Here is a 20,408-nt window from a genome sequence, read left to right on the forward strand (position 1 = left end):
TTGGGGGAATGGCGTGACCCTTCCACATTCCCGGCCCCTACCCACGCTCTCTGTGTTCTGTCTTGTTCTCTCGGCAGGTATATCCGCACCATGTACCTGGGGATTCAGAGCCAGCGGCGGAAGGAACACCAGCGACGCTTCTACTGGGCTATGATGTACGAATATGCAGACGTCAACATGTTGCGCCTCCTTGAGACCTTCCTGGAGAGCGCCCCCCAACTGGTGCTACAGCTCTGCATAATGATCCAGAAGAACAGGGCTGAGACGCTGCCCTGTGAGTGTCCCCCCCACCCACAGGAGGCTGGGAAAATGACCTTCTCTTGTGGGCTGGGACAGGGCCCCGCCCTCCAGCTGGGGACCACCTGGTGACTGCCTCCTGCACACCCCATGGGCATTGCCTGTCCCAATCCCCGAGTCCCCACCATGCCCAGGCCCCCATGTGAGGCCGACCCAGCCCACACCAAGAGTGTGTGAGTGGTATAGACGTTCCCCATACACCCATGTGCAAGCCCACTGCACCTGCTCATGACCACTATGTTCCTATGAACAGAGCAGAGCCGGGGCTCAAATGTCCCTGGGAGCAAAAGAACGGAGTGCCCTGGGTCTCCCAATCTGGGGGGAATGGCCCCTCTTCTTTGGTGCTGGCCTGAGCTGAGGTGTGTGCACGTCCATGGGAGGGGGGAGACTGTCTAGGGATGGCATGTGACAGAAGACTAAACCACATTAGGCAATGCCGGCAGTTTTAGACATTTTTAAGCTGTGGTGCCCTTGCTTCAAACCCAAGTTTATGTAGCAAGCCCATTTTAAAACATGCTCAAACAGCTTTGTTCCCGTTAGATGGGGGCGGAGGTCCCATCTACTGGCCCCACCCACGGGCCCCACCCCCCTCATACCCCCTGTGGCCCCAGATGGTCTTCAAGGAGCCCCCGAAGCCCCCAGAGCCCTGTCAGACAGCACTGACCCCTACAGCTGCAGAAGTCTCTAGGTGCCACCTAGTTGCCTGAGGAGCCCTTTGGAGGTTAGACTTTGTGGGTCGAGGCAGGGCGTTGCACCGGATCGCCGATGGTCCGACAGACCACAGGTGCCATGGGTGTATCTCAGAGCATATTTCAGGGGGGACTGGAGCCCAGCAGGGGGGAAGGTCTAAGATGAGAAGGGGCTGAAGATGGCATCATGGGGGGACACTGGGAATGTTTAGTCTGAGGAAGACTTGGGATGCGTGAATGGTCCCATGGGAGGGGGACCATGGAGGATGGTCATCCCAAAGAGATGGAGGGAGCTACAGGGAGAATGTTATCGATTCAACATGTGGCAGACATTTAAAATAGCAGGAGCCATCCAGTGCTGGAATGTCTCAGCAGGTAGTGAGTTTCCTGTCCCTGGGAATATTCAAGCAGAGATGCTGCTGAGGAGACTCAGCCCAGAGGTTCCTGACTCCAGAGGGCATGAGCTTGTATGATCTGGGGTAGCAAGACAGCTGCTCTCCATGGCCCACCTCTCCCTGGCCAGTGGGGCCTCCCGGCCCTGTGAGTTCTCACCTCTGGACCCCACAGCTCCCCACAGCTCCTCCAACAGACCCTCAGTGCCACCATGTTTATGAACATCTTCAGAGCTCTCTCCAATGGGCATCCCCCACCCCTGCCTTACCCCACATGTCTGCCAAGGGCAGCCAACCTCTGGCCTGCATGGAACAGCTTTGCCTCCTTACTTTTTCCAGACTGGCTGGCCCTTTGCAATCTGCATTCCCCTAGTCACTTAAGCAGAAAGGGAGTTTAAGCTTCAAAGGCCAGCCAAAGGTTCAGGCCGGTGAACTCGATCCTGACATTTAGAGCCCAAGGACCTAGTTCTGAACCCAGCTGTGCTGCCAACAGAGTCCCTCATGCTCTGGGAACCTGGCTCCCAGCTAAAGCCTCCTGCCCACCGCCAATCCAGGACAGCCCCAGCTGGAAGTGCCCCCAAGGGAAAGGGGCCTCGGGGCAGCTCCCTCTGTCCCACAGAACACTTGCTGCAGTCCTGCCAACCCCTCACAGAAGCGAGGAGTGGGGGGGATGTGGGGAACTTTGAGGAGCAGTGCCCACTGTTAGGAGGAGGTCTTGCCCAGCCCCTGGGCATCAACACTTGGAGCTGGGTCCCAGCCCGAGTCTGCAGCACCAGGGACCTGTCCCTGAGAAGGTCTGGAAGGAGCTAAATAGACAACTAGCTCCAGTGGGGCATCTGGACACTAAGCAAGAAGCCACACTGAGGACAGCAGGGCTGACAGTCCTGTGGGGCTTCCTCCCTGGGGAAGGTCCCCCGGCTTGTCCTCGCACACACTCCTCTTTTAGAGCCAGTGGCTCACTCAGAGGCCGGGTAAGCATTTCCCCACATTTGTTTGGCAGGTGAAATAGGCGTTTCTCAAAATAGGCTTCCATTGTTAAATGCTTTTGGGAACTGCTGGGCTAAACAAAGGTCAGTGGCAGTCTTTGCTGTTGGACTGTGATTTCCCAAGACAACGGTGGGGTCTGCAACGGGAGCTGGATTGATGGGAAGGAAGGAAACTCACCGTCACTGAGCACAGACTGCAGGCGGCGTGGCATTGCCCTCTTACTTAACTTCTAGATGGTCTGCTCATCCCTGGACCATTTTGTTTAGAAATAGATGCCTTCCTTCTCTTTTCCCATAAAAGGCTGTATGAGATGTAGACACATTAAAGAAAATCGGTTGAAATATTAGAAATTGGAGGAGGGGAGAGAAAGTCTGAGAACCTGGAAGGGACATGGTGACATGAGGTCTTCCGGCCATGGGAATGCTTGACCATGGCAGCGTAGAAAGATAGAGGTGACGCCATCCTGCTATTTAACAGCTGTTACTGAACCGTTCTGTTCCTCAGTTTTCCTTTCTCTGAAATGGGGATAATGTTAGTACCTACCACAGAGGGTTGTTATGAGCATTTGATGACATGACCAATGACCAATGTCACGGGCCACATCTGGCCATTTTGTTGTTGGTGGTGAAGTTTTTATTGTAGATACACTTTCTGAACTGGACTACGAGCTGTGCTGGTGGGATCCATGGCTAAATGGCCTGGGTTTGGTGGCTTTGATGACACCTGTCCACTTACACTGTTAATCCTAGTAGATGGATAGGAGGTCACAGCCACTATCACTTTAATAGGCGAGTTTTCTGTTGATCTTGCCCCATGCCAAGCTCTCCCAACCTTTCCCATCCCCACCTTGTGTTCCCCACATATCGCTGGGCTAACGGTGCAGTATTCAGCCTGCAAGACGGATTGTCTCCAATTTCCCCGTAAGACCGGACACAAGTGAAAAATATGTCTGATGTTCAGAGAGGAGCGCAAGGGCTGAGGATATGATAATAATCAACAACCATACAAATATTACGCCAGAGTCATTTGAGCATCTCAGCAGGGTCTTCCTTAAGTCTGATGTCTTGAAGGTTTAAACAAAGGTAAAAATAAAGATATGAAGGGAGCCAATTATGCTGCCATGCGATTTAGGCTGCTGGTGAGGCTGGTAGTGTCGGCTGAAAGCTTGGCCATATTGCAGGCAGTGATGGGGTTTGGAGAGCAGTTGGCACGGCGGGAAAAGTGAGACTGAGTGTCACTTCCATCTCCACTGCTTCCTGACTTTATGGCGTGGGGCAAGTTCATTTCCTAACTGGGCTTCTGGATCTGTAAAGTGTGAAGAGTAAGTACTTTGTGGGTTGTTGTGAAGGTCTAATGAGCTGCACATACACTCCTACAGCGGCTTGCTCGGCGTGTGCTAGGTACTTGATACCGTCTGCCATTCAACAAAGATGCATTCATTTGGGCGCCATACTATGTGCAGAGGGGCAACAGGGAACATGACAGACGTGGTCCCTGCCCTCGTGTGTCTCCTGTTTTTCTAAGCAGACAGAACAAAATCAGTGAGACCGATGACACATGTTAAGTGCTTTGAAGCAAAAAACCTGGTGCTGAGATCATAGATAAGGTGCTGAGGGGTGGGGAGAGAGCCTCCCTCGCAGGAGTGTCAGAGAAAGCCTCTCCAGAGAGCTGACATTTAGGCTGAGTATAAACAAAGAAAAAGAGCCAACTGTGGGAAGAGCAGGAAGAGCCTTCTAGGCAGTGGGAACAGCATATGCCAAGGTCCTGAGGTAGGAAAATCCTGGCTTGTTCCAGAAAGCGAAAGGACCCAGCATAGCTGAGGTTGGGTGTGGGTGTAGGGGTGGGGGAAGAAAGTGATTTTGGTGGGGAGGATGGGGAGGAAGTCAGGGGTCTGATCAGGCAGGGTCTGTGGGGCCCTGCAAGGAGCTTGAGTTGATGCCAAGTGCAGTGGGAAGAGTTACATAGATAAGCTCTAGGATCAGACCTGATGTTCAGAGAGGAGAGCAATGGCTGAGCTAAGAGATCCAGGGATGAAATTATGGGGTAGAGGCGTTTGGGAAATGATGCCAAGTGCACAAATTTGGGGGCCATTCTGGAGAGCGAACCAATAAGACTTGGTAGAGCTGGTATTGGCAGTGATAGAAAGGAGAGGTGGTGGTTTCTAACTGGGTGTGTTGAGATGGAAGAGACTTTGTCAGGGAACAGATTTGGGGGACTGGATCAAGAATTAGCAGCTCTACCACTTTTCCTTACTTCTGGGTTTTTCTGATGCTTCCACATGAACATTGGCAGGGAGCAGGGGATGGGCCACTTATACCCACGTAGCCCCCAAGTCTGCCTTTTTTAGTTAAGCCCACACGGAGGAGTTATCCTATACACAGGGCTCTGATGACCACTCTCCCCCGGCATCCCGCATTTGTCAGGCACGTGCCGTGGGCCAGGCGCTGTGTTGGGAACACGCTTGCGAAGACATCTGCCCTTCAGGAGTTGTGCCTGGTGCAGCACATTTTAAATTCTGTGATAGCTGTATGTACAGAGGAGGGATATATAACTGCTTCTAGGGGCATGAGGGAGGAGGTAGCATTTGATCTGGGTCTTGATGGAGGAATAGGAGCTTGCCTTAAAGAGAAGTTTGGGTGGCTCTTGTGGACAGGGGAACTATAAGCGCCAAGAGATGGAGACCTGGGAGAGCGGAGAGCAGACAGGGAGTGAGTGGTCGTGGGTGCCGAGAGCAGAGGGTGTATTGCGGTGAGTGTGGGGGACAGCGGTGGTGATGAGGATGATGCTCCCAGTCTAGTTAAGACTTTTGGGGAAGCTCAACTTGTGTGCCAGAGAATAGTTTAAGAGCTTTACATAGATTAACCCATTAAGGTCCCATGGCAGCCCTATGAGTAGATACTTTTTATTGTTCCCATTTTATAGATGATGAAACTGAGGTCCAGAGACTTTAAGTAACAGCATGAGGCAGCCACCAGTCTTATAAGCGATACAGCTGGATCCTTGCTTACGTAGTTGGGCTCCAGTGCCTGTATCCTTAGCCCTGATGGCTGTGTCTGAGTCTTGAAGAGACAGACTTAGGTGGGCTCTGCAGGAAGTGGTTACTGATGCAGGGAGGGAGCAGAGGTTGATATGCACTGTGGACCCATCAACTCTAGCTTGTGTGTGTGTGTGTGTGTTTATGTATCTTAGATGCAATTATGCTGACAAGGTCAGAAGATGATGCTTCTGCTTCTTGCCCCTGAAATCTCTGCTCAGGGTTTGGCTTTTTGAAAATGTCCTTAGTCTTCCAGAGCATTTTGTGCATGCCACCTCAGCTAAGCACGCAGGGAGAAGCCTTGCTGTCTTACTGTGGAGCTAAGCTTGGCTGACCAAGGGGTGAGGGAACGGGCCCGAGGCCTGGGACCCTCCCAGCTCCCCTAAACGCCTATTAGTGATAAAGACACACAGCCTTTAACTGGCCTGTCCTTGGGTAGGTTTCTATTCTAACCCTGGAGACCAAGAGAGCTTGGCCAGACACAAGTGGGTGGCTTATCCAGTTAGTGAGAGATTTGGTATTAAAACCCCAGTGCTCCCCATTTCCATATGGTGCAAGTTCCTTCTGTCTAAGGTCTCTCTAGGAATCCCTCAGAGAAAACCCCAGGCATCCCCAGATATCCTCTGAGCCAGGTGTGTCCCCCTCAACCCTCTAATTCAGATAGGGGGCAAGACTGGAAGCCCCCGGATGGGACCAGAAGCTCCAAACAGCCACAAGAGCTTGGGGCTGGAACTTAAAGGTAGAGCCATCTCTGAGCACAGAACCAGCCCTGCTCAGGGAGCACCCACAGGGGATGCGCTTCTCCCGAGGGCAAGCGCTTCTCTTAGAGAGGATCAAAAGCAGATCTGACTTGTTCTCACAGGTGACACTCCACCATGCAAAACTTTACAGGTGCCCCAGCACCCCTGGGAGTGGCAGTCAGGCAGATTTGGCTAAGAGTCCGCATAAAGGTACCTCTGGTGTCAAAACACTTGAATCTCACGACTTAGTGTCCAAAGGGATTTAGAGCAATGGGATCTTTCGAACTGAAGAGGTTGAATAGGCCTTCTAACCCACTCTCCTTGTTTAACACACGGGAAGTGGAAGCACAGAGAGAGGTAAATAAGTTGCCCAAGGTCACACAGCAAGGAAGGTTCTCAGAAGAGTCTCCTCTTCCTGCCGCACTGGACCTGCAGTTGAGATGGTAGCATGGCATCTACAGGATGGAGTTCGAATACCAAGCCTCACCCAGGTAGTTCTTCCTACCCCCGACCTAGCCATCAATAACCACCGTTTCCAGCACCAAAAAACCAGCATCTTTACTAAGACCAGGAAGCATGAGACAATATTAAACCCTGCCTTCAGACACTGGTGTTCTTTTAAACAAATGCCGAGTTCTAAGACCTAATTAGGGCCTTTGCTTTCTATCTCTTTGGTGTCAACCTCCCTAATAGTCTTCTTTCTTAACTTCACTTGCTCGCTTCTCTTACATCAAAGCCCCTCCAGTGACTTGTACTTTAGCTTCACATTTTACTTCTTTTTCTAGCCAGAGCCCTGACAGCATCCAAGCAAGTCACAAAGGCAAGTGTTCAGTCACATATCTCTGCTCCTTTTGAGCTAAACTGTCCATGCCTTTGTCTTCAGCTGCCTGCCCCCAAAGCCCTCCTCTCTTCCCTAGTGAGGACGAAATGCATCCCGGAGGAAACTTCTCTGGCGTCAGTCTCCCTGGTCAGCTTGCCTTTCTTGAGGGGCCAAGCTCTCAAGAGGAGGGAAGGCCCAGGGGGCTGCTCTTTAGCTGTTGGATGCCTGAAAGAGCCCCCCCACATCCTTCTGCTCCTCCTCTCACAGTGCAAAACTTCCATGTCCCTCTTCTTGGGAGATTTCTTTTTTCTCATGTAAAAAAATGCATTCTGGTCTCTTACTGGTCCTATTCCTATGGACATTAGCTGTCATTCTCAATGTCTGGGACACAAAAGTTAATTCCTTGATCATTTTAAGATTCTGGTTAAAAGATGAAGCTGCCACACAGAAAGTGATGGTAATCTGGTCGTATGGCTCGAAGGTGATGAATCTGTGCTCTACGCCAGAGCTATGAATTTCCCACTCAGTTTTCTCATTACCAGAAAGTAAAATTTGCCATTAAAACAACCGATCCAGGGGGGCACTGGGTGATGCAGTCGGTTGAGCGTCCAACTCTTGGTTTTGGTTCAGGTCATGATCTCATGGTCATGGGATCAAGCCCCATGTGAGTCTGCTTCAGATTCTTTCTCCCTCTCCCTCCAGCCCTCCCTGCTTGTGTTCATGCTTTCTCTCGTTCTCAAATAAATAAATAAATAAATAAAATTTAAAAAATTAAAAAATAAAATTAAAAAAAAATTAAAAAAAAAAAAGAAACACAATTGATCTATTGCATCAAACAACATCAGAAAATGAATCACCTCGTCCAGAGTCACAGGGAGCCTCTGTGCCCCCCAGCCCTTACCAGTGGATGGAGCCCTTCTCCCTCACTCACTCCCGTGCTGAGCTGGAGTCGCCCATCTCCGAGAGCTGCTCCACGGTGTCAGACTAAGTCAGAACAGAGGTCTTCCAGCCTTTGAGGTCAGTTTCCAGGCTGCCTATCACTTGTCTGTGGCTTAGCTGGGAGCAGGTAAAGAAAGGAACAGATGTGCAATCCCCTGTTCCCTCCCTTCTCCTGGCTGTCCTGTATCTTCTTCACCCTTAACTGAAAGGAAGAGACATGCATGGGCATGACTGCCTTCTCCAGCAGGAACACAAACTTGGCCCCTCCTGTTGCCCCCATGGTGGTGGGAGTAGTGGGTGCTTTCCCCCCTCCCTCCAGCTCTGTTTCATCTCCTCCTTCTGAGGAGACACCCTCCTTTTCTTCTATGAGACACCTACTTGGTGTCTGCACACAGGGTTTCCTGACCAGCCAACTCCAAGGTACAGTCCTGCTTCAGCTTCCAATGGCTCTTTGTTCAACAGCACTTTTTAAAACCATATACTTTTAGGGGCGCCTGGGTGGCTCAGTCGTTAAGCGTCTGCCTTCGGCTCAGGTCATGATCCCAGGGTCCTGGGATCGAGCCCCGCATCGGGCTCCCTGCTCCGCAGGAAGCCTGTTTCTCCCTCTCGCACTCCCCCTGCTTGTGTTCCCTCTCTCGCTGTGTCTCTCTCTGTCAAATAAATAAATAAAATCTAAAAAAAAAAAAAAAAGTATGCTTTTAAACAGAATTTGCAGGAGTTTTCAGCAGAGACCTGCACTCCTCCAGTGCACGTTCCAGCTTGAATCTGCATACAGTTCCGAGGCCCTGGCTGAGACGGCCCCTAACAACTGGCAAGAGAAAAGGAGAGGCAGAGTTCTTTTCCTTTTTAATCGTGGTAGGAACACTACATGTGAAATCCAGCCTCTTAACAAACTCAGATCTTTAAGTGCAAAAGAAAATGTGGTGTGTACATAAAAAGGAGACTTCTTAAGGCAGCAGGACAAATATAAGAAAGGCAAACTAAATTGATTTCGTTATAGTTACCACCAATGGAACAGCAATTGGCCACCTGGAAATGTTTGTGCGTGAAATGTCCAAACACGGAGGTCCATCCAGGCAAGGCTTCCTCGCATGGGCTGTCCAGTACCTCCTTGCAGGGGAAGGCTCCGGAGGGATGCAAATTCAGAAGCCTGAGCCGTAACTGTAATTGGGCCCCTTATTCACTTATTCATTAGCTATTTATTAGGCACCTACAATGTGCCAAGCACGGTTCTAGGAGCTGGGGGCAGATATAGCCATAAACAAAACACAGAGAAAGTCCTGCCCTCATGGAGCTTACATTTCTTGCAGGGAGAGGCAAACAAGGAACAAAACAAATACCTTGTTTTCTATATTAGCAAATGAGAGGCACTCAAGAGAGTGATGAATCTGGGAAGAGAGACGGGAGGGGAGCAGAGCTATGGGCAGTTTTCAGTAAGGTGGCTGGAAAGGTGACCTCTGATCAAAGATGTGAGGATGAAGGGAGCCAGCCCCGCAGATTTTGGAAGCAAGAGTGCCAGGAAGAAAGGACAGCCAAGGGCAAGACCTTGAGCTGAGAGAGCACCTCCTGTGTCTGAGGAGTGGCAGGGAGGCTGAGATGGGTCTCTCAGCTGCTTCCGAGAGGTCTGGCCCGCAGAGCTGCTTTTTTTTTTTATTTAAATAGCTTTATTGAGATACAATTTACATACCATTCAATTCATTCACTTGAAGTGTGCAAGTCACTGGCTTTAGTATATTTGCTGAGTTGTTACCATCGCTACAATTCATCTGAGAACATTTCCATTGCCCCACAAGACACTTCACCCCTCTTAGAGCTGCCCCCCCACCCCATGAGGTCTACCCCCAACTTCCCTGGCCGAAGGAGCACTGGGTGGGGAGTCCGCTGTGCTAGAATGCCCTGCTGCATTCTGGGCAGATCTCTGCAACCCCATCTTCTCTGGGCCTGGCTACTATGCATGAGGATAGGAGGGACTCCCGAAGACCCTTTCAGCCCTGATAGCCTGTGACTCTACGGAGGAAAAAAAGCGGGGCGGGGGGGAATCTCAGTGAAACTGGGGCAGTAGCGGTCTTTAATTAGCCTTGACATTCACATTAGAGACGATCGCGGGAACTTGGAGCCCCGGCAAAGACCGCAGTGAAATGATCTTCAAAAGATCTTTTCTATTCCTTAAGATTCCCAAGGAAAGAAAGCCTGCAAGTTTCACAAACAATGCCTTCCTGTGTCTCACATGTCTCACCACTGGGGAGGGGGGCAGAACAGCAGAGACCCCGAGAAGGAAACCCTGGGGAGTGACCGCCCTCGGCTGTTCCACATCCTGCATGGTTATGGGCGAATCACCCTCTCTGAGATTCAACTTGTCCATCTGTAAAATTTACCCCCAGGGCCCCATTTGATTCTGGACCCAGCTGGAGGTGTGAGGCTGGTCAGGACATCAAGAGGAGTTCTAGGGTGTGGCATTCACTCGAGGGCCAACCAGAGGTAAGGATGGGTCCGAAGCTGACCAGAGGAGAGCTGAGATGAATTCTAGGCCTTCTTGTGCGTTCAGGCCCCCCGCACCCCAGGCTGCCAGGCCCTGGAGCTGAGGAGCCTGCCGGCTGGAGAATCTGCCCCCCGTGACAAACGTGGGGGCCCCCGCATTCCCTTTACCCTTCAGCCTTTACCAGTGACAGCCCAGAGCTTTGAGTCCTTTTCTGGGTGTCTGCATGCTGGTCTCCTGAGACCTTCGCCTGGAAGAAAAGTTGCTGTGTCCTGTTTTGTGTTGCAGAGAGCTCCCAGTGTGGAATTCCCATGCTGGGCTTCATGCATCTGCCCTGCAGCCTCTCCAACAAGGCCTTCACTGCTTTGAGCCTCGGGGGTCTCATTTGTAAAGCACAGCTAATAGCTCCCGCCTCAGAGGGCCTTTGTCAAGAGTACGCGAACCGCATTTGTTCTCGGCACACGGGAGGCCCTCCGACAATGGTGGCTGGTATTTCTACCGCCAGCCACGGAAGGCGCACCCTGCTGCCACCCTCAGCAAGGCTCTGACTGGACACCATTTTCCCCAGAAGGCTTTTCTCGTCCAGGGCCACCGACAGCTGAGAAGTTGAGCTCAGGGGCCAGGACCACTCCCGAGTCAGGCCCACACGGGCACACACAACCCCATCTGCTCGGCACTCCTGCTTCACTGCTCCCCTGAGCGGTGATACTCAGATACTCAACAGTATCTGAGAACCGCCCGCCCCCCCCCCCCCGGCCCTTCCCGAGCTTCTGTCACAGCTCGGTCCAGAAGCATGGCTAGTACAGTTGAGTGGTGAGCAGAGGCCGTGGGGCCAGAACGCCCACAGTCCAGTTCTAGTTAATCAAGGTTGGTCATCCTCAGGGCCTCAGTGGCCCCAGGTAAAGGAGCCCAAGACCATTTTAGCCGGCAGAATTTCTAGGGCTTTGACAACCATATCATATCTCACTCTATGGGAGGCAGGATCCACTCTGACTCCCAGCCTGTGAAGATTTCATCAGCTTGGGGTGCCTGGGTGGCACAGTCGGTTAAGTGTCCTACTCTTGGTTTCGGCTCAGGTCGTGATCTCAGGGTCGTGAGATCGAGCCCCACATGGGGCTCCGCACTCAGCACAGAGTCTGCTTGAGATTCTCTCTCCCTCTCCCTCTGCCCCTCCTGCTTGTGCTCTCTCTCTTCTCTCTCTAAAATAAATAAAATAAATCTTTAAAAAAAATTTATCAGCTTCTAAATGACTATAACTTTCCAAGACCCTTCCTACACAAAGCCTACAGGCCCTGCACCATCACGTTTCTGAAGGGGCAGGGGATAGGAGGACGAGGAGGCTGCACTGAACTTTGCTTTTGCCTCAAGAGTTCTGATCTCATCCTATACTATTCCAAACAGGCCAGGAACAGCACCCTTGGCATCCCATGGCAAAACTCAAAAACTCCAAGTCTAGATTTTATCAGCCCAAAACAGAGGAAAAGCAATGCCGAGAAGCTGAGCAGAGCAGTCTCTCAAAGCCATTCTCCTCTAGGTTGAAGCTTTCTGCTCCCTCTAACTTGGCTGCTAATTCATTTCAATATCAGTAATATTAAAACTTAAAACTAGCGCACGTGAGGCATTTTAGAATTTCTAGAGCACTCTGACATTTGTCCTGAGGCTCAGGATTGTTGACATGGCCATCATGAATGCACATCTTTGGCACCATGGAATACTCAATGGGTATTCAATATGTATATATACTATATATATTCATTCCCTCTATATAGATATATGGCTGTACACACACTATATAGAGATACATGAATATATTGTATAGTATGTATATATATATATATATATATATATCTCAAAGATGTGCCTATATGTTTTATACTCATAATTCATTAAATACTCCAAATCGGCATTTTTATGCATGATTCACAAACAGTAAAATAAGGCCAGATCTGTTTGTACCAAGGCCCATGTCCTTTCCAGGGCATCTTATGACCTGGGTTAAAATGCACTCACTCTGGGAGCATCAGGGCATTGAGCCTGGTTGGCCACGTGCTGCTTAAGGAGGAGGGGTGGGAAGGGGTTTACTGGAAATTTCAGCGACAGCAGATGGCCTTCTTCACTGTGTGCTCCAGGCCAACCAGGATCCAGGCGTCTGTGAGTCCTGCACCCCACCAGCGGAGTGGCTGACATTTGTTCTAGAATCTCCAAAGTTTGTCTTCCTCCAGCTGGTTGTGAAGATAGTATTTTGATAGTGCTGACAGCATCTTAGAAAGAAGAGACAAGCGGACAGAGGGCTGGCTTTGCTCTCCTCTGCTGGGTCCTTTAAATATCAGCGCTTGACCTTGAAGCTCCTCTTAGGGAGCGCTGCTACCTTCCTGTTATGCACCCTGTTCCCAGAGTGGCCATGAGCCCCTGGTGTGTGTTGCTCAGGAGAAACCCATCCTACAGATGTCAGACCCACGGGATGCTGTTCTCACAGCCTCCCCCGGCATCACACTGTGTCTGCACCCCACGGGCCTCTTCCAGGATAGTCAGTCCTAGGGAAGAGCTTTTTAGAAAGCTTCAATCTCCAGCTATTAGACGCACCCAGGTTTCCAGTTTGTTTTTTGACTTACTGAGAACATTGAGGAAGTAGGAATGCCCAAATCACAGGGCTTCTTAACATCATCAGTACAGGATCTGGGGCCAAATAATTTTTTGCCGTGTGTTGGGAGGCTGTCCTGTGCATTACAGAAGATTTAGCAGCACCCCTGGCCCCTACGCTCTAAATACCAGTAGGACTCACACCCGGTGTTGTGACATTGCCAAATGGCCCTCGTGGGGGTGGGGACAAAATCACCCCTGTTGAGGACCTTTGCCCTGCTGTTAAATGGGTGATGATGGGTGTTGTGGGCTGAATCTGGCCCCCTCTGGATTGTTTGGTTTGCATGGAAAAGGCCCCCTGTTTCTTGCTCTTCCTAAGAGGGTCAGCAGGGTGCCAGAGGTCAAAGCAGGAGAATAAAAGGACATGCTTGATGCGGTAACCTCAGGCAAATCCTCTTACCTCCTTGAGCCTTGGTTTCCTCGTCTGTAAAATGGGGCACCAATAGACATTTCGTGGGATTATTGTCAGGATTAAATGAAATAACACAAGCAAAGTATGTGGCATAGTGCCTGATACACAGGAAACACCCAGTAAATGTTAGTTCCTTTCATTTCTCTCTTCTACCCTCGAGGATTTCTTCCTGAGGGACAAAGGCATGTTGGCTCCCAGGAAATTCCCTTGTCTCACATTCAGGGCTAGAGGTGGGCAGTTGTGAAGGCTGGTGGGGTCACTGGCCCCTTTCCCTACAGGCCCGTTTGGGAATCAGTGGATAGCTATGGGCTCTTTTATGAGAAAAATACCCATGCAATATTGTATATAGTTTCAGAAGGACCAGACTAAATCGCTGCCCTTGGAACATATGCCCTTAAAAGAAAGAAAGAAAGAAAGAAAGAAAGAAAGAAAGAAAGAAAGAAAGAAAGAAAGAAAGAAAGAAAGAAGGAAGGAAGAAAGAAAAAGGAAGAAAGAAAGAAAAAAGGAAGGAAGAAAGAAAAAAGGAAGGAAGGAAGAAAAGGAACAAGTAAGAGAGTAAGAGATAAAGTCTATCAAGGTGGTGGGGGAAAGGCTAAGGTAGAAAATAAAGCATGGAAAGTGGGAGGAGACATGGCGGGGTCGGGGGTGCAGTTTTCAGTGTGGCAGTCGGGGATGGCCTGGCTTGGAGGATGGTCTCTGAGTCAAGGGCTTGGTGAGGCCCTAGGATATCTGGGGGAAGGGTATTTCAGGCAGAGGAAGGGCAAGTGCCTATGCCCTCAGTCAGGAGGGAGCCTGGAGCACATCTGGGGCCGAGGGAGTGAGGAGCCAGAGGCAAGTGACCACCAACAGCAACCCCCCAACCCCTGGCAAGGGGCTGGGTCCTATAGGGCCTTGCGAGAAAGCCTGACACCATGAAAGGAACTTAGATCTACACCCACTGGGGAAGGGAGCTCCTGAAGGGCACGAACAGGGAAGTGACAGGTTATACTTGTTGCTCCCAGGCAGTATCATGGGGGGCCTCCCGAAAGCCCTTGAAAGGACCCACCATGGTGTTAACCCTGAACAAGGTGGCACATCAGTTAGGAGAGGCTGCCCATGTCGCCACGTGCAATACCCAAACTATTCTGGTGCCTTAAAACGTTGATTGCATTTCCTGCTCGCTGCATGTCTGTCACAGGTCACTGGTGGGGCAGCTTATTCTTGGAGCATGGGAGAGCATGGCCTTCTGCCTGGAAGTGACGCACGTATTTCTGCTCGGGTGTCCCTGGTCAGAGCCAGCCCCAGACCACACCTGAGTTCAACAGGGCAAGAATGCATATCCTTCCGTGGGAAAGGTGCAGAAAATCAGTGGCCACGGGCAGCCTACCTTGCCTGGGAGGCCACGCGGAGGGGCATACTGTAGCTTAGTCACTTTGGCCGGATTGTGAATAGACTTTTGGGACAAGGGCAGATGCAGGGCAATTGGCTAGGAGGCCATTCCAACAGCCCAGGCAAGGGAGATGGAGGAGAGAGATGCTTCCACACATACTGGCCTGCTCAGGGCCTTCCAGAGGTGGGTCCTCAGTTTGGCAGGCCCACAAATTTGACTTTGTCAGTGCTCACAGAGGTGATCAGAGGGCTGCCACACAGTAACCAAACTGATAAGAAATTATTGTATAAAATCTGAATGCTGATTCATCAGTCTGGGTATGGGTGAGGAGACACACCTTCCCTGGTGTTTACAAAAGGACTCTGAATTCAGGAGTTAGGCAGGCCTGAGTTCAAATCCTTTTTCTGTGATTTCTTAGCTATTTGATAATGGAAAAGTTCCTTAGCCTGTGAGCCTTAGTTTCCCCATCTTCAAATCAGCCCATTACTTCAGATACCTTTGCAGGGAAGAATAACTGAGTTACTGTGTGTCACGTGCTTAGCCTGGAGTCTGAGCCACAGTAGAGGTTCAGTAGAGGGGAGAGATCATTATTATTGAAATCTTTATTAGCAATTAGCAGATGACGATCAGCCTGGATACAGAGCCAATAAAGAGATATTTCCTATAAACCACGGTAAGATGATGTTCTACAACACAGACTATCTGTGTAGTGGCCAAACTCTGTCCCCTTTGGCCCATCTCCCTGATGTTAAAGAGCTTTTTCTTCAGGATATGGTATGGTTTCTCAGATGTCAGCTTTCCTGAGACCTTCCAGTCTTCCTGCCCTCTGTTTACACCAGGCCATTTCGATTGCCCTTGTCGGTCCCGAGGGTGCCATCCACAGATGGTGGATGCCATCTTCTTTTTGGACCCTCGCTAAGGGTCAGTCTGGAAATATCAAGGATGTCTTAAGGTTACCCCATGTGGTAACCTCTTATGGGGATCACACCCTCTCCAAACACAGAGATGTGACCAAAATGAGGATGTCAATGCTTGCAAAAGACTGAGGATCAAAGAAGACTGTCAGACCTTCAATTGTTTACTGTGAGCATATTGTTAGTGAAAGTTTAAAAAGGGGATTGGTTTCTTAGTTGCTTTTACATCAAACTTACTAGGTATAATTCTGACTGATAGCCAGTAATGCGTTGGTTTGCCTAGAAGTATGGTGTTGGAATATGGAGGACAGCCTTATGGGGCCCATCTAACTTGCAATGAGGCCCACTAAATTTTTCAAGAAGGATAATAGATCCTGACAAGTGGTGTGCTGGTAAATGCTTAACAACCAGTTCTTTCAAGCCTCCAATATGACATTGGCCAGCCCACAAAATTCCTGCAAATTTCACAATTGGATCTCACAAGCCAGGATGAGCCAGCTCAAGCACACTGATCATGGCGGAGGAGTGAGATAATCCCAGGTTCCATTGTTAGCTGTCTTGCTTACTACCTGTGTAACTTTGGCCAAGTTACTCAACGTCTTTGGCCAAGTTACTCAACGTCTTTTAGGTGGCACCCACAATGCTGGTTTCCTTCCCCCAGTTGCCCAAATGGGAAAATAACTTTGTACCAGTGCTCCCTTGCTGTGTCTCCTGGGTGGAGGTGAGGACAGGAGACAGGCAGGAATGTTTTGAGAACTGTGCACACAGCTGCTTTATCTTTTTTTCTGGGAGCATTTCCAAGAAGAGCCTGAGCTTTTTTTAAAAATGTTGGAAAATAGGGGAAGTTGGATAGGTAGAAAGTGAAGAACAACCCATCTAAAAGGAACTCAGTGTGGGGAAAATACACAAGGGGGACTTGAAGAGTAGATGGTTGAGTTCCCCTAATATTAGCTTCAGGGAAGAGGTGAAGGTCGAAAGAGGTGAGGGTCGAAAGAAGCAGATACTGACCTTGACTGACCTTGATGTGCAGATAGACAAATAGCCAGTTGAGCATGTTTCTTGGCTTGGGGAATCTCTAGGGGTACCATACCATACAAATTAGGTGAGTATGTCAGAACATGGCTACAACAACACTGAAGTCTTTCAACTTCAGGTTCAGTTTCCTTACCTGTGAAATAGGGATAATAGCCCAGCAAAAAAAGGATGACTAGGGCAATAGCTAACGGTCAAGTGTGAGGAAGGACAGACAGAGTGGATCCAAATGCCAAATGTCACACAGTGTCAGGAGAGACAAGTCGTCTGCATGGTGCAGGAATTGGTTGAGGACTTCCAAGAGAATTCTCCATTGGAGTTGGGGGTCAGGAGTAAAGGGGAGGCAGCGAAGTTAAGGGAACAAGGGGATTACCCTCGAGAAGTTTGGAGAAGAAGAGACAAAGGGAGGTGGATCTCACTGGCAGAAGGTGCAGGGATCCAGGGAAGATCTAGTCTTTATAAGACCGGAGGAACTTGACCATGGTTATATGCTGATGGGAGGGAGCCAAGAGGGAGGGGGTTGGGAGTCTTCACAGCTGACTCTTCCTACCCCTGTTCCACCCTGTGCTCAGTGCTCCATCCAATCCCTCTTCTAAGTGTTTTTCCAACATGTGATTTAGTGGTGGTACTAAGTCCTTGTAGCAGAAAGGTGGGGGACAGCAGCTGGTGACAGAGCTGGGCATGCACATACCACCCCGCAGAACAAGGTCCTGCTGTTGACCTCATCCCCTCTCACTCAGGAAGGCTTGTGGCCATCTCTAGATACCCCTAGGGGTTCTCAGAGTACTCCTCGAACCCACATGTTGTGTTCTCCCCTTGAGATACTGTAGTGTCTGGTTTCCCCTTTAGCTTCTCTTTCTGCTGATGTGCTGGAGCTCCCACTTGCTGGCCCCTTGGTGCAGCCCTGCCCTGGTTGTTGCCCTGCTTTGGGCTTGTCATATCTCAGCTTCCCTACCTCACCCTGGTGGCTGTACCCTGACCCCTCCCACTGCATTGTATCTTTCCTTCGGATTCTTCCACTTCATCTGTCCCTTGCCTTCTGATTTTAGAGTCCTGTCCTTCCCCAGACACCACGTTACTATGTTTCTCATGCAATGGGACATCCACACTCACATTTTTTTGTTTTGTTCCCGGACGGGCAATAGTTCAGCTGAGAATGACCCTTGGATATTGCACTGACACCACCAAATTGGGCCTTCCTGATGACTACCCCTCCTTGGTAAGGGGTGTCCAACTGCAGATTGCAGCCCCTCATGCTCTGTTCCATTGGTCATAGGTATGGCCATTCCATTTCTGGAAATCGTAAACCCTGGGCCTAGTGATCAGAACCTGAGGGCCCCTCTCCTGAGCTTTTCTCAGGGGGAGTGACCCCTGAGGAGGTTCCAGCTTAGCATCTTGCCAGCTGGTGGGGCTGGGCTCCAGTGGGCTCAGTGGCCCAGCTGCAAGCCCCGCCTCCTGGTCTGCACCAGGAAAAGTGAGCAAGCCGTGAAGGTCACTGCCCAGAACTTGTCACAGCCGAACGTGAAGTGTTTAACAATTTCTAGCCTGACCTTTGGAATACAGAAAGTGATCAAGCCATAGTGGGAGCAAATTGTAAATTCTCCCAGGCCTGTCTGAGAATCTCACAGGGGGCCACAAGGCCCCTTCCAAGGCCGGTTCCCCTGGGCTTGGGTCTTGGCCAGGATGATGCATTGACTTTTGGGTTGACCTCAGGTGTGACAGAAAACTTCCGAGTGAGCCACAGCAGTGAGGGAAAACCTTGCCCTTCTTCCCTCTGCAATGGAATACACTGCAGGCCTTTGAAGATTAATCACTCGACAGAGGGAAACGATCTCAATTAATTCTATTGGAGTCACCTCTTTCTTTGTGGCTTGAATGTTACTCTCCTGAGGAAGGTGGACTAGAATGCAAATTTGGTTTGTAGCTCCAAAATCAAGGGCCTCTCCCAGATACCCTGTCCACTTAGCAAAAAATTGAAATCCTTTGTACCCAGAGTACCTCAACCTTTTTTCCTCTCCCTTCACCCAGCTCTTCTAAGGCCATGTCTGGGGGGCCTGTTAGTACAGCGGTGACTTTCAGGGTCCCTGGAGTCAGACTCTGAGTTTGAATCCTGACTCTACTTCTTGACAGACGTATGATTTTTGAAAAACATCTTAAGGTTCTTCTCTAAAAAATGGAATTAGAGCACTATACTAGTTTGCTGGGCTGCTGTGATAAAATACCACAGACTGGGTGGCTAAAAAACAGGCCTTTGTCTCTTCACCATTCTAGAGGCTGGAAGTCTAAGATCAAGGTAGAGGCAGGATTAGTTTCTCTGGAGGCCTCTCTCCTTGGCTTGTAGATGGCCACCTTCTCCATGTGCCCTCACATGGTCTTTCCTCTGTGTGAATGCATCCTTGGTATCTCTGTGTGTCCAAATCCCCTTTTCTTATAAGAAAAAAGTCAGATTGGATTAGGGACCCCTCTAATGATGTCAATTAACTTAATCACCTCTTTAAAGGCCTTATCTCCGAATACAGTCCCATTCTGAGGCCCTAGGGATTAGGGCTTCAACACATGAAATTTTGGGGGGAAGAATGACACAGTTCAGCCTGCAATAAGTACCTACATCACATGGTTCTTCTAAATAAGATAATGCATGTACATGCTCAGTGAATCATGCTGTGTTCTCTGGGATAGTCAGCTACACTGTTAAGGAATACATCTGTCTGGGACTCTCCCTCCCCTGCCCCAGTTGAGCCCCCAGAATTAGCTGGCTGCCCCAAAGCACCTTCTGCTGACAGTCCTTCAAGGATGAGATGCACTTACAGTCCTGTGGGTGTGGGAGGCCACAGGCTTTGTCCAGGGAAATGATGCAAAGTTGGCAAATCATAGGATATTTGATCCATTGACCAAGCATAACAAATGTGCCAATGTCATCGATGGGGTCCAGACAAGTTTCTTAGAGGTGAGTTGATAACAAGTGTATCTAATGCCCTGTTCCATTGGTTCTTGAGCCCCTGGAGGGCAAGTGTTACCCTCTGTTGAGCAGCCAGTGAGAAACCCAACTCCTTAATGGGATCCTAAAGTGGGCCTGGTTTTCCTGGTCTCTCTAGGTACTCAGCTCTTCAGCAGCACTAACTCTGGACCCACCCCCCAAAGAAAAAAATTTTGTCTAAAGCTTTGCTTAGAACAAGGAATTCTTTGGTGAATGTGGTGAATTAGAAAGTAGCCACCTCCGGACATTCCCCCTGCCCCATAGGATCATCTCTATCGATGCTGCTGGCAGAGAGAGTGGGGCAGGCTCAGCATGGCATTATGTCCCCACTCATGTTCCTTCCTGTCCCTGCTCACCCTGCTCCAGCTCTGAGGAGAAGGGGCTCCAGACAAATGCACTCTTTGTGGTCTTGGGCAGGGCCTCTGCCCTGAGCACCCTGCACACGGGCCAGGTGTCAGAAGTTTCCCCTCTCCCTTTTCCCTCTAACTTGGAGCATTTGCACAATGCCAAGGATGTGGCCTGGCATTCAAGGCCCTCAGGGACCAACAACTTGGTGTTAGAACAGACATCTGCCATTAGAGAAGGCTGATGGCCTTCATCACAAATGACCTCAGGAAAGGTGCTACCTGGTAGGCCTCTGGAGAGCCAAACTGACAAGGGACAGGGTGCAGAAAGAATGGAGAGCCGGGA

At 50.0% G+C, this 20,408-nt stretch overlaps 1 protein-coding gene across 2 annotated transcripts in view; it reads left to right on the top strand.

Moving 5' to 3' along the window:
• XKR6 (XK related 6) overlaps positions 1-20,408 on the top strand; it is a 319,338-nt gene that overhangs the window by 285,901 nt on the left and 13,029 nt on the right. For both annotated transcript variants that reach the window (XM_054508679.2, XM_054508680.2), the window contains exon 2: positions 78-274. In XM_054508679.2, coding sequence (XP_054364654.1) covers positions 78-274 — 197 coding nt within the window. The remainder of the gene's footprint in view (positions 1-77; positions 275-20,408) is intronic.

The sequence above is a fragment of the Mirounga angustirostris genome, unplaced genomic scaffold (assembly GCF_029215605.1).
Source record: "Mirounga angustirostris isolate CCGP_5_RB_7025 unplaced genomic scaffold, mMirAng1.0.hap1 SCAF_2, whole genome shotgun sequence".
Classification (NCBI taxonomy): domain Eukaryota; kingdom Metazoa; phylum Chordata; class Mammalia; order Carnivora; family Phocidae; genus Mirounga; species Mirounga angustirostris.